This window comes from Paroedura picta, chromosome 1 (assembly GCF_049243985.1).
Source record: "Paroedura picta isolate Pp20150507F chromosome 1, Ppicta_v3.0, whole genome shotgun sequence".
Taxonomy (NCBI): Eukaryota; Metazoa; Chordata; class Lepidosauria; order Squamata; family Gekkonidae; genus Paroedura; species Paroedura picta.
Window position 1 is genome coordinate 15,644,755 of NC_135369.1, and position 12,440 is coordinate 15,657,194.

General features: G+C 46.6%; 1 protein-coding gene across 1 annotated transcript; it reads left to right on the top strand.

Moving 5' to 3' along the window:
- Nucleotides 1-8,105: 8,105 nt before the first annotated feature.
- Nucleotides 8,106-11,132, top strand: LOC143839298 (C-reactive protein-like). The gene is made up of 2 exons (XM_077341168.1): nucleotides 8,106-8,169; nucleotides 10,498-11,132. Exons 1-2 carry the CDS (start codon nucleotides 8,106-8,108, stop codon nucleotides 11,130-11,132), a joined length of 699 nt encoding a protein of 232 aa, XP_077197283.1.
- The last annotated feature ends 1,308 nt before the right edge of the window (nucleotides 11,133-12,440 follow it).

Genomic DNA, 12,440 nt, shown 5'->3' on the forward strand with positions numbered 1-12,440 from the left:
GGCAAGGGGAAGCCGCTTTGAGACTCCTTTGGGTAGAGAAAATAGCATATAAGAACCAACTCTTCTTCTTCTTCTTCTTCTTCTTCTTCTTCTTCTTCTTCTTCTTCTTCTTCTTCTATCTGCAGCCCCCAACACGGTAGGCCCAAAGCCTCATTCTTAAAGTTGCCAACCTCCAGGGAGAGGCTGGAGATCTCCGATTATTACAACCAATCCCCAGGTGACAGAGTTCGGTTCATTTGAAAAAAATACGGCTGCCTTGGAAGGCAGACCTCACTGAAGTTGCTCCTCCCGAAACCCCACCCTCCTCAGACCCCATCCCCAAATCCACAGGCTATTTCCCTCTCTGGAGCTGGCAACTTTACTGGTTGTTATCAGCTGAGTAATGGCCAGCCTTAATCGTTCGCCCCTGCGGCAAAGCAGTGCCTCACGGGTGTTCAAATTACTGCTTTGGGAAGGAGGTGTGTTAACTCGAATTCTGCTAATGGTCAACTGTTAACTCCCCAGGTGGACAAAAGGCTGCTCTTAGAGATTTTCTAGCTAGCTTTCAGTCTGCCGGAGGGTCGTCGCTAATGGAACAAAACAGGTATTTTTCCCTCCGGTCATATCAAGGCTAGTGGGAATAATAAACTCGCAGAAATCTAAATAGGCGAAACTAGTCATTTCCCCTCAGATACGGTCAAGCTGAAGAGAGGAGACTCTGTGGGGGGAGCGTAGGTTTGCCTGGGAATGCTGGACCATTTCGGGACAGCCCCCTCAGGGACTGGGGAAGGCTGTCCTTGGTGGTGCTCCATTAGCAGTGCGAGCCTGAACGGTTTCATACAGCCCCGCCTGCCTCGTCATTGTCAGGAACCAAGCAGTTGAACCCCAATGTACTCACTCCACAGACTCTCGGGTTTCAGGATGAAGCTTTAAGTCTTTATTTGGAAAAGTCAGCAAACGGAGGCCGTACTTTGCATATGCTCAGAGACAGGAGACTTTGACAGAGACACCGTGTGTGTGTGTGTGGCAGGACCTATATACCTGGGCCATGGGAAAGGGGGCAAGACCAGAGATTGGCATTAGGTGAGAATCGGGCAATCACACAGGAAAGAAGGACCAGAGCCTTCTTTGATATAGCTTGTTGTTAAAATTGTTCACACATCTGTTGTTTTGGATATCCGGGGAAGACAGCCTTGAAGGGGAGATAGCGAGGTGCCGCGGAAGCAGGATGGGATCTTTGAAATGCAAGCGAGGGGCAAAGGGAGGGTGCTGCTCCAGAGCTCAGCCGCGATGCCAGAGCCAGGCAGGAGTTCCGGGAACTATTGGGAAAATAATAATTGGGAAAATAATAATAAACGCATGCATGTAGCAATTGGGGCAGGAACCAAGGGTTCACGACAGTCATTTGTTATCACCGTTTCAGACATTGGCAGACAGGCTTAAGTCTTACTGCCTTGGCAAAAATGGGAATGCTGAAAAATCAGCGTTGCCTTGCTGCGGGCCATCAGAGGCTCTACCGCGAGCCAGGGCCGGGAGGGGGCGGGGCTGAGAGCAACTTCTTGCGTAAGTGGGGGGGGGCCACCCGCTGCCATGCCACCATCAGCCTGGTGCATAATCAGTCTAAGAGAATCAAAAGGTTCTAACTATAAACAATGTTAGAGCAGACACACAAATCTAAAAGGCAAAGGTGATGGAAACCAATGACTTAAAAGAAAATCAAATAATTAACTAAATGTGCACATTATAGGCACAGTGTATTAAGTAAAGCAGGGGTAGTCAACCTGTGGTCCTCCAGATGTTCATGGACTACAATTCCCATGAGCCCCTGCCAGCGGTTGCTGGCAGGGGCTCATGGGAATTGTAGTCCATGGACATCTGGAGGACCGCAGGTTGACTACCCCTGAAGTAAAGGCTTTTTACTTCCCACCATGGGCACAGAATTTTGCAAAGTTATTGTTCTTTTAAGATTCCAGGGCTAGAATCTTGTCTGCTAAATTAATGAAAGCTGCCTGCTGATAACGGCCAGGCTGATCGGATGTCAATTGCTTTTTTTTTGTAAAATAATAAAGTTACTTGTGTGCAGATGCAGTGAGGATGTTACCCACTGAGTGGGACAAAGTGAAGGAAGAAGACACAGGGAGATGACGTCAGAGTCTCGACACACAAGAATATGTCGGCACGATTGTTTTCTTAAGGGGGAAAGACTGTTCCTCTGTGCGTGCAGAGAGTATCTTTTCTGGGTGGTGGGAGTCAAGCTGTGCAGAGTGTGTAAATGCAAGGTTTTATGAAGCTCTTAAAAAAAAAATCCCAAACCTTAAACCAAATAACAAAACAGATATTTGAACAAAATGGTCTTATGAAAACGGTAAGAAAAGAGGCTTTCGCTGCCCATTAAAATTAAAAAGATTAAAAACGTAAGTGGGAAGGAGAAAACACAGTGAAGGGAAAGTTTTTCTCCCAAAGAGGAAGTTTTATTAGCGATGCAAAGAATGGTGGGAAGGAAAATAGAACCTGCAGGGGTTCTCCCTCCAAGCCAAAAATGGGGCAAATTTTTGTCTTCTCTTCCTTCTGAGGTGGGGGATGCATCTAAAAAAATAACTTCTTCCCTTCCTGGTTCCTGGTTTGGAGGGTGAAGAATAATTCCAGTGCTGCTAAAGTTCTTTATTTATATAGATTAGTGGTTTGGATGAGGGAGAGAACAAGGCATGCGTCACTGAATGACAAATTGAGTTCTTAACAGGGAAACTCGAAAGAGAAAGGGCATTTCCGCACATCGGTACAAATAGCATTGCGCCGGATGAATGGCATAGTGCTAAATATTATTGCACCTCCTGGCCCCTCCTCACCTTTTTCCTGATTTGCTCTTGTCTGCCACCTTTTTGCGCTTTTTACCCTACAAAACTAGTGCTGGAAAGAGTGGAGGGGAGTTGCATCTAAAATGTGTTGGCGGAAGAGAACAATGCGCTTTATACGCGACTCTCTTTCACCTGTCAATCAATCCAGGCAGCCAATCCCCTTTCTCCCATGTTTTAAAGGTCCTGCAATGCCCGCTATTTTTTTAAAAAATTAATACTTCTCAATTTAAACACCTATGCATCTAATAACAGATGCATAGTACTTTTTGAACGCAACCTCTTATGGAATCACAACTCTTAATGCTTTTAAAAATTAATATTGTGCCTGTAGGAAACTATAGAGAGGTATGCTTTGCATTGCAACTTTGAATTAAACTTTGAATAAAAATGCACATGAAAGCTCACACCTTGAATAAATTTTTGTTGGTCTTAAAGGTGCACTCAAATTTTGTGGTGCTACTTCAGACCAACATGGCTACCGATTTGAATTTTGCCTAAGTTTGGTAGAACAAGAATCCACCCAATTTGAATACCTGGGGTAATAGAGATAACAAACACTTTGATTTAATTAATATTCTGTCAGAAGAACAATGTAGAGAGATCTGAGAATATCTGGGATCCTACTATGTTAAGAATGGAGAAGGTGTTAATGATTTTGATGATAGAAATGCATTTACTTGGCTTTTCGTGGGAAAGACAGCAGTAACGCTTAGGTTAGGGCCAACATACAAAGGGAACTGACTTTATATCACTTAAGATAATAATAGATTATACTTTCATATGTATCAACAATTACTTTGCTAAGAAAGACGGCAATAACTTTTAGGTTAGGACTAATATGCGATGGGAACTGAATATGGACGTTATAAGAGGATGGCAAACTATACTTTCACATGTATCAATAATTATTTGGCTAGCTGGTTGTTTCTTTTTCTTTTTAACTTACGCGATGGGAACTGAGTATGTACTTTTAAAGACAAGAACGGATTGTGCTTTTACATGTGTCAATGATTATTCTGACAGCTGGTTGTTTCTTTTTTTTTCTTCTCCTGTCTTTCTGTAAATGCTTATATATAATAAAAATAAATAAAATATATAAAAAAGAAATGTCTCTAATTAGGGTTGGGCCTGTTGTTAAGCATGTTTTAAAACTATTATTTTGTTTTTGTAGATTTTGTGGACTTGTGCGGATTATGTTCGTTGTTTTGATGTGCATGGAATGCTGCTCTTAATACATCTGGAGCCATCTGGAGCCCTATCTGTCTTTCAAACGGTTGGATTTTCCAAAGGCAATGCCTTGTGTGTTACTTTTGCACGCCAGGCCTTAATTGGCATGGCAAAGTTTTGTGCAGCATCTTGGGTTTGGATGTGTTTTCATTCTAATTCTGTCCCCTTTTTCTCTGCTGCTGCTGCTTCAAGTTGCTTTTTGGTTTGCTGGGCTTCAGTTGAATAATTACCCTTGTCTCTGAGCGAATCAAAGCGTTCTGCTCACAGATTGTCTAGCTCTTGAGCCCGACGTTCTATTATGGCTTCACTGTCCTTATGTAGAATCATAGAATCATAGAGTTGGAAAGGGCCATACAGGCCATCTAGTTCTATTATGGCTTCACTGTCCTTATGTAGAATAAGGGGGTTGGACTAGATGGCCTGTGTGGCCCCTTCCAACTCTATGATTCTATGATTCTATTCTATTCTTAGATTGGCTTTCAAAGAAGACCTCTCTGTCTTTAATCTGATTTTCAAGTTCCTGTAGTTGGCATTGAAATGTGTGCATTTAACCTGATTTTCTAATTGTGCTTCTCCATCCTCAATTCTCTCATCTGCTCTACTGGTAGCCATATTCTAAAGGTAACAGAACCGTTTAACCTTGTTCTGAGAAACCTTTCTTTAAGACACAATGAAGAAACCCCCAAGATGTGAACAAATAAACTTTATTAAAAAGCGGCAGCAGAATACTCTTTTTTTGAAAAAACACATCACAGTTTTTCAGAGGGAGGGAGAGTTTGGGTTAACTGCAAGTATAAAGTAATTCGTCCTGCGATATTTGAAGGTGAACATCTGATAAGTTTAAACATTTCAAGTGATCATGCAGCTGTACTTTTATTAAGAATTAACTGACACAGGCGCGCCCTACTGCAACTTTATTTCACCATGGCGAATGACCCAACATGGTCTGAAGGCCCTAGCATGAAGAAGAAGAAGAGTTGGTTCTTATATGCCGCTTTTCTCTACCCGAAGGAGTCTCAAAGTGGCTTACAGTCGCCTTCCCTTTCCTCTCCCCACAACAGACATCCTGTGAGGTGGGTGAGGCTAAGAGAGCCCTGAGATTACTGAAGAAGAATTGGTTCTTATTTGCCACTTTTCTGTAGCCGAAGGAGTCTCAAAGCAGCTTACACTCACCTTCCCTTTCCTCTCCCCACAACAGACACCCTGTGAAGTGGGTGAGGCTAAGAGAGCCCTGATATTACTGAAGAAGAAGAGTTGGTTCTTATTTGCCACTTTTCTGTAGCTGAAGGAGTCTCAAAGCAGCTTACACTCACCTTCCCTTTCCTCTCCCCACAACAGACACCCTGTGAGGTGGGTGAGGCTAAGAGAGCCCTGATATTACTGAAGAAGAAGAGTTGGTTCTTATTTGCCACTTTTCTGTAGCCGAAGGAGTCTCAAAGCAGCTTACACTCACCTTCCCTTTCCTCTCCCCACAACAGACATCCTGTGAGGTGGGTGAGGCTAAGAGAGCCCTGATATTACTGAAGAAGAAGAGTTGGTTCTTATTTGCCACTTTTCTGTAGCCGAAGGAGTCTCAAAGCAGCTTAAAGTTTGACTACCCCTGTTCTAAGGTCTTCCATCCCCAATATCCAATCAAATCCCCTCAAATGGCAAATAACCATATCTGGATTCCTTCACCTTTTCCTCAGGACCAAATCAAATGGCTCCAAGTCATCCTTAGGGAAGTTACACTTATTACCATATGTAGTGAACAAAGTCTCTTTTTTAACCTCCTTCCATTTTTGGTAAAAAATTCCCCATATATATAATGTTATATAACTCTTCACATGGCCTCCTCTATCAAAAACACCTTAAATGACCAGGTATGTCCCTGTTTCCAGCCTAGTGAAGCCATTCTTATATATCTATATATATGTGTGTGTGTTTTGTGTGATTTTAATCACTCAATGCTGTCTTTCCTATAAGAAAACACCCTTGTCCCTTCCGTGTACTCTAAGACGTTGGCACGGCTGCCCTTTCTCTCTGGCCGTCTGCTCTTAATGGATGCTTAATCCTCCTGGATTTTGTTTGTTTTGACACACGAGTCTCACACTCTTCCACCTGACGTGCTTTGTTCTTTCAAGGGCCCTCCTCGAGAAGAGGAATGTTAACCACATATGAGCAATCTTTTCCTATAAAACTAGAATGTCTGTGACTAAATCTCTCTCTCTATAAGGCCTACATTCAGCTCCATGCTGTGCCGAGCATCCCAGACACAACTTGGCTTAATACTTGTGCGATCCACAGTGGAAAAGTGTGTCACTCCGAGTGTCCTTAACAAGAAAGGGGGAGGCTGTGGCCCTGATCCATGGGGGTGAAGGCCCAGTGCAGCCCCTGGAAGTGCGGGGTCCGTACCACGCACTGCACGTGCTACACATACCCGACCAAACTGTGCAAACTCTACAAGTGTCAGAGTGTTCCTGTAAATGAAGAGAAATCCCTATGTGCTACACACACATCAATGATTTCTCTGAGTACCTCCTACGCATCCTAGCGTCAGAGAGTAAAGATTAAAGCATCCCTACACATGCTAGTGTCAGAACACAAAATGATCAAGCTATTCCTACACCTTCAAGTGTCAGAGGGCCCTGCATGTCTACGCACCACCCTAGCCCTGACAGAAATCCATCCCAAAAAACCTGATGTGGGAGTCCCAACTTGGGAGGGTCCCCAGGAATAAGAAGAGGAAACGTGGAAAATAAAACTCCCACCCATTCAGGAAACCCTTCCAACAAAGATTTATTCAAGGCGTGAGCTTTCGAGTGCAAGCAATCTTCCTCAGACTAAGAATTCAGTGGCCAGCCACATGGTCCAAGATGGCGGCTGGCCAAGGAGTTCTTAGTCTGAGGAAGAGTGCTTGCACTCGAAAGCTCACGCCTTTAAATCTTTGTTGGTCTTAAAGGTGCTACTGGACTCTGATTTTATTGTGCGACTTCAGACCAACACGGCTGCCCATTTGAATCTATCCTTATAGGATGTGCTGAGTTGCTATACTACCTAAACGGTGGAATAGAAATGATGCCAAGATGACATAAGCTGGAGTACAAATGTAAGATGTCTTGGCATTGGTTCTTATAGGCCGCTTTTCTCTACCCAAAGGAGTCTCAAAGCGGCTTCCATTCGCCTTCCCTTTCCTCTCCCCACAACAGACATTCTGTGAGGTGGGTGAGGCTGAGAGAGCCCTGATATTGCTGAAGAAGAAGAAGAAGAGTTGATTCTTATATGCTGCTTTTCTGTACCCGAAGGAGTCTCAAAGCAGCTTACACTCACCTTCCCTTTCCTCTCCCCACAACAGACACCCTGTTTTGGAGGTGAGGCTGAGAGAGCACTGAGATTACTGTTTGGTCAAAACAGCCTTATCAGTACTGTGGCAAGCCCAAGGTCACCCAGCTGGTTGCATGTGGGGGAGCAGGGAATCAAACCTGGCTCACCAGATTAGAAGTCCGCACTCCAAACCACTACACCAAGAAGTAAGAAGAATGCTTTTGTAACTTTTGTAATTAAGAAGGATTCTTCAGCCACATCACAATAAAGTTGCTTTAGACTTTCTCCATTGTCTCAGGGTGTCTGTTGCATCAAAGAACCCCTCATTCAGGACCCAAATATTTAACTGTCAGTATCTTCCCAGGTTGAGCTACCTGCACAGGGCAGAGGCTGCTGTATGTTTTGCCCCCTTAGGCGGAGTTTCAAAGTATAGCTCCGTGAACAGGTTGGAAGCATATTCTGTGCTGTCCTTCCTGCGGTAATCTCTGGGACTGCTTCCTCCTTGGGGCGTGGGGCATGTTAATCTTCTGGAAGCCGATCTACGTCTGCGTCTCCTGAAAGAAAAATATACTTTCTCAGAAGGGACTTTTCCGACCAAACTCCCAGACACACCCTGCTCAGCTCACGGGTATATTTTGGAAGGGCTCTGGAGCTCCCACAAGAAGCGAAGGAGACTCTGGGGCAGACCTGACTGAGCTTCATTTCTCCATCTCCCTGGAGACCAATCTGCGGTCGGCCACCATGAAGACGATGCTCTTCTCTCTCATCCTCCTTGCCGGCCTCTTGGGCTCTCTGGTCGGGGAAGGTGGGTGCCATCTGGAGCAGTACATGCAGGGGTGTCACCTGGGTGGGACGTAGGTCTTCACTGATTCTCAATCTTTTCCTTCAGACTAGTGTATCCATTTTGAGCTTCCATGGAAAGATCTAGAGCAAGCTAGAGATTTGCAGGGGTCTCCTCCTTCTCCTTCCCCCCAAATGTATGTGTTGTGGGTCTGTTCTGGCTGGTTCGGCCACTGAAGAACATATTAAGGCTGCCAACTTTGGGTTGGGGGATACCTGGAGACTTTGGGGGTGGAGCGGGGGTGGACGGATATTGGGGCAGGGAGGGACTTCTGCGTAGTATAATGCTGTGCAGTCCATCCACACGCCAAATCAGCCATTTTCTCCAGCGGAACTGATCTCTGTTGCCTGGAGACGAGCTATAATTTCAGGACATCCCAAGGACCCACCAGGGACTGGCCTCCCTCGAACTGTTCCAGGCAGTGGGTGGGTGAGTTAAGACCCTCTTACTCCCTGCTTCAGCCACAGCACCCCCTCCCCCAAAAAAAATCTTTCATAAGGTGAACATGAGGAATGACAGTTCCCAGGCTACACCAAGGCACAAGAGAAGTCAGCATGCAGGAAGATTTTTGTTCCCCTTGCCTACGTTCGGCCAGCGAGCCAGAATCTGTCCCACAGAAATGTAAGAGCTGGGGGTGTGTGTGTGTGAGATGGGGGTGGGGAGTAATTGCCTAATTTTAATTATCTCAAGAGAAATTAAGGAGTCCTCCTTTCTGGCGTTGCCCTTCCTGATTTCAGCAAAAGCAGGTTTTTGAGATATCCGTTTGGGCAAAGGGTGAAGAAACGCAGCAAGGGTTTGGGTAAGACTCTGAGCTCTGAGTTCGGAAATTCCTGGAGGTTTGCAGATGGAGCCTGGGCAGTACAAGGGTCTCAGTAGGGGGTACAATGCTACAGAATCCACCCTCCCAAGCAGCCATTTTCTCCAGAGAAACTGATCTCTGTAATCTGGAAAGCTGTCTTTCCGGGGGATCCCCAGGCCCTACATGGGGGCTGGCTTCCCTAGCAGGGTATAATGTCAGGAAAGCAGGGTCCACCTTCCAAAGCAGTAGCCCCTAATTCGAGGAGATCTCCAGATCCTACATGGAGGTGGGTAAATATAGACTGAGATTTCTTCTTTGCACACCCCTGTGCTGCTACCATCCAAGAGAGATTTGGAATTTTGAGGTCAGAGGGATCATGTAAGAGCCAGTTTGCTGTTGTGGTGAGGAGTGTGGATTTCTAATCTGGCAAGACGGGTTTGATTCCACACTCCTCCACATGCAGCCAGCTGAGTGGGCTCGCCACAGCACTGATAAAGCTGTTCTGACGGAGCAGGAATATCAGGGCTCTCTCAGCCTCCCCTCCCTCACAGGGTGTCTGTCGTGGGGAGAGGAAAGGGAAGGCAAATGTAAGCCACTTTGAGACTCCTTCGGGTAGAGAAAAGTGGCATATAATAACCAACTCTTCTTCTTCCTAAAGAAATCTGACAGACCGCCTCCCTACAAAAAAGAGAAAGGTTTTAAGTATGCCTAGTGAGATCCCAAGAAGAGGGAAAGCAGCTGGGGTTGTGTGTATCAACGTCCGAATCAGCCGTTCCAGGTTCCTGTATGTGTGTGCCGAGTTATCCACCGGCACCCGTGCCTCTTCTCCCCCCAGCGGGGCAGCGCTGGCTGCGTCGGCCTGGAACGGCTGATTCGGACGCCGCCTTGCACAACCCTAAAAGCAGCATAGTAGAATTGGATCTCATCAGATCTTAGAAACTCAGCTGGGTCAGTCCTTGGAGGGGAGACCACCAAGGAAGCCCAAGGCAAACCACCTGTGTTTCTCACTTGCCTTCGAGGCCCCATGCTGGTGTCTCTGTCAGTTCATAGAATCACAGAATCATAGAATAGTAGTGTTGGAAGGGACCTCCTGGATCATCTAATACAGGGGTAGTCAACCAGTGGTCCTCCAGATGTTCATGGACTCCAATTCCCATGAGCCCCTGCCAGCAAGCACTGGCAGGGGCTCATGGGAATTGTAGTCCATGAACATCTGGAGGACCACAGGTTGACTACCCCTGATCTAGTACACCCCGCTGCACTATGCAGGACACTCACATCCCTCTCGCTCATCCACTGTAACCTGCCACCCCCTTGAGCCTTCACAGAATCAGCCTCTCCATCAGATGGCTCTCCAGCCTCTGCTTAAAAATCTCCAGAGATGGAGAACCCGCCACCTCCCAAGGAAGCCTGTTCCACTGTGGAACCGCTCTGTCAGGAACTTCTTCCGGATGTTAAATAAAACAAATCTCTAACTCCCTTCCCTTCCTCAGATCTCGAAGGCATGGCGTTCGTTTTCCCAGCGCCGTCAAACACGGCCCATGTCGTCCTGAATGCCACAATTAAACATCCCTTGAATAGCTTCACGGTGTGCATGAGGTCCTTCACGGAGAAGACCCACGGCTACAGCCTCTTCTCTTACGCCACCAAGAGAGATGCCAACGCGATCCTCCTTTTTGTGGAGAGACCCAGAAAATACGTTCTTTATGTGAGATCTCAATCTGTGTCCTTCGATGTTCCGGAAAAATTTAGCAGTCGCACTGGTGGGGACCACATCTGTGTGAGTTGGGAGGCCGCCAGCGGTTTAGTGGAGTTCTGGATGAACGGCCAACCTTTGGTCCGGAAGAGCTTGAAGAGAGTGTGTTGTGTCAGCAATGAGGCATCCATCATCCTCGGCCAAGAGCAGGATTCGTTCGGCGGTGGCTTTGACACCAGCCAGTCGTACGTTGGGGAGATCTCAGAAGTCAACATGTGGGGGCGTGCGCTGTCTCCTGACGAGGTGAGCATGGCCTGGAACAATGCCAATGTCCCCGAATACCTGATGAACTGGGAAGCGTTAAACTACACAATCCACGGGGATGTTTTGGTGAAAGCTGCTCTTTCTTCTTCAAACAGAGGGCCGTTTTAGACTTTGCAAAAAACCTAATACATGAGGAATAATCTCCACAGAGCCATCTTGGTGTAGCAGTAATAGTAGCAGCAGTAATAATAACAGTAATAATAATAATAACAATTATTATAATCTGTCCTTCCCAATTGGCTCAGGTTAAGAGTGGTAGCCTCTAATCTGGAGAACCAGGTTTGATTCCCGGCTCCTCCACCTGCAGCCAGCTGGGTGCCCTTGGGCCAGTCACAGTTCTCTTAGAACTGTTCTCACAGATCAGTTCTTCCAGAGCTCTCTCAGCCCCACCTGCCTCACTGGGTGTTTGTTGTGGGGAGAAGAAGGGAAAGTGAACGTCAGCTGCTTTGAGACTCCTTCGGGCAGGGGAAAAGCGGGGTATAAAAACCAACTCATCTTTTTCTTCTTCACGTGGATTCAGCAATGATTGCTCACCTTGTCGATTTTAATGCTTCCCACCAGATGAGAAAACTCCCATGCAAATGATTAGCTCTGCTTTCTACAATAAAAAAATTGGCACTTCCTTCATCCGTGTCTCCTTGATCAGCCAAGAGCAGCAGCCAGTCTTTCTCTCTTTGGGGTCACAGCATCATCTTGCCAACTCTGGGTTGTGAAATTCCTGGAGATTTGGGGTGGGAGACTGGGAAGAGTGGAGTTTGGGAAGGGACTGCCATGTACAGCCCTCCAAGAGGGCAAATAATATTCTCTCAGTGGCCACCTTAAGTCAGGAGACCCCCAGAGGGAAGGCTCAACCCCTCCCCCCCGTGGGGTGGTTCCCAAATGAATGGGGCCCCAAGGGAGGGGGGAGAGGAGCACCAGGTGCAATAAACCAGGGAGTGTTACTTCTTGCACGTCCTTGGGCTGCCCGGCGCCCACTGACAAGATAACTACTTTTGTTACACAGAGCAGGCCTTGCTGGCCGGTTCAAAAGACAAATAGTTCACAGCAAATCATGATAGCAGGGTACAGCGGACAAGTATAAAAATATAGAGGGTCGAGGTTACATAGAGACCCAAAAGCGAAAGGTAAAATGCAGGCTAAGCAAACATGGAGAAACCCAGGCCAATATACTAATTCATGGCAGCGAGCAGGCACTGATCCTGACACCTGCAGCACTGGGGAATTCAGTTGCCATCAGACTGTGAGGTAAAAAAGGACCTTCGAGAAGGATAGGCCCTTCACTGACTATCAGCCATGACAATTCAAGAGAACATCCCTGTCCAGAGGCAGTCTATGAATAACTGGAGGCCCCTTGCTTGTGGGTCCTTCTGGGGCCCCTGGCTGGACACCAGGGGGGAGAGGATGGGGTTGGATTGA

Bases quoted from the DNA above. Each gene is read 5' to 3' on its own strand.
- LOC143839298 (XM_077341168.1), top strand. From the start codon at position 8,106: ATGAAGACGATGCTCTTCTCTCTCATCCTCCTTGCCGGCCTCTTGGGC. The intron at 8,170-10,497 runs GTGGGTGCCATC...TCCCTTCCTCAG, and splicing joins GGGCTCTCTGGTCGGGGAAG to ATCTCGAAGGCATGGCGTTC.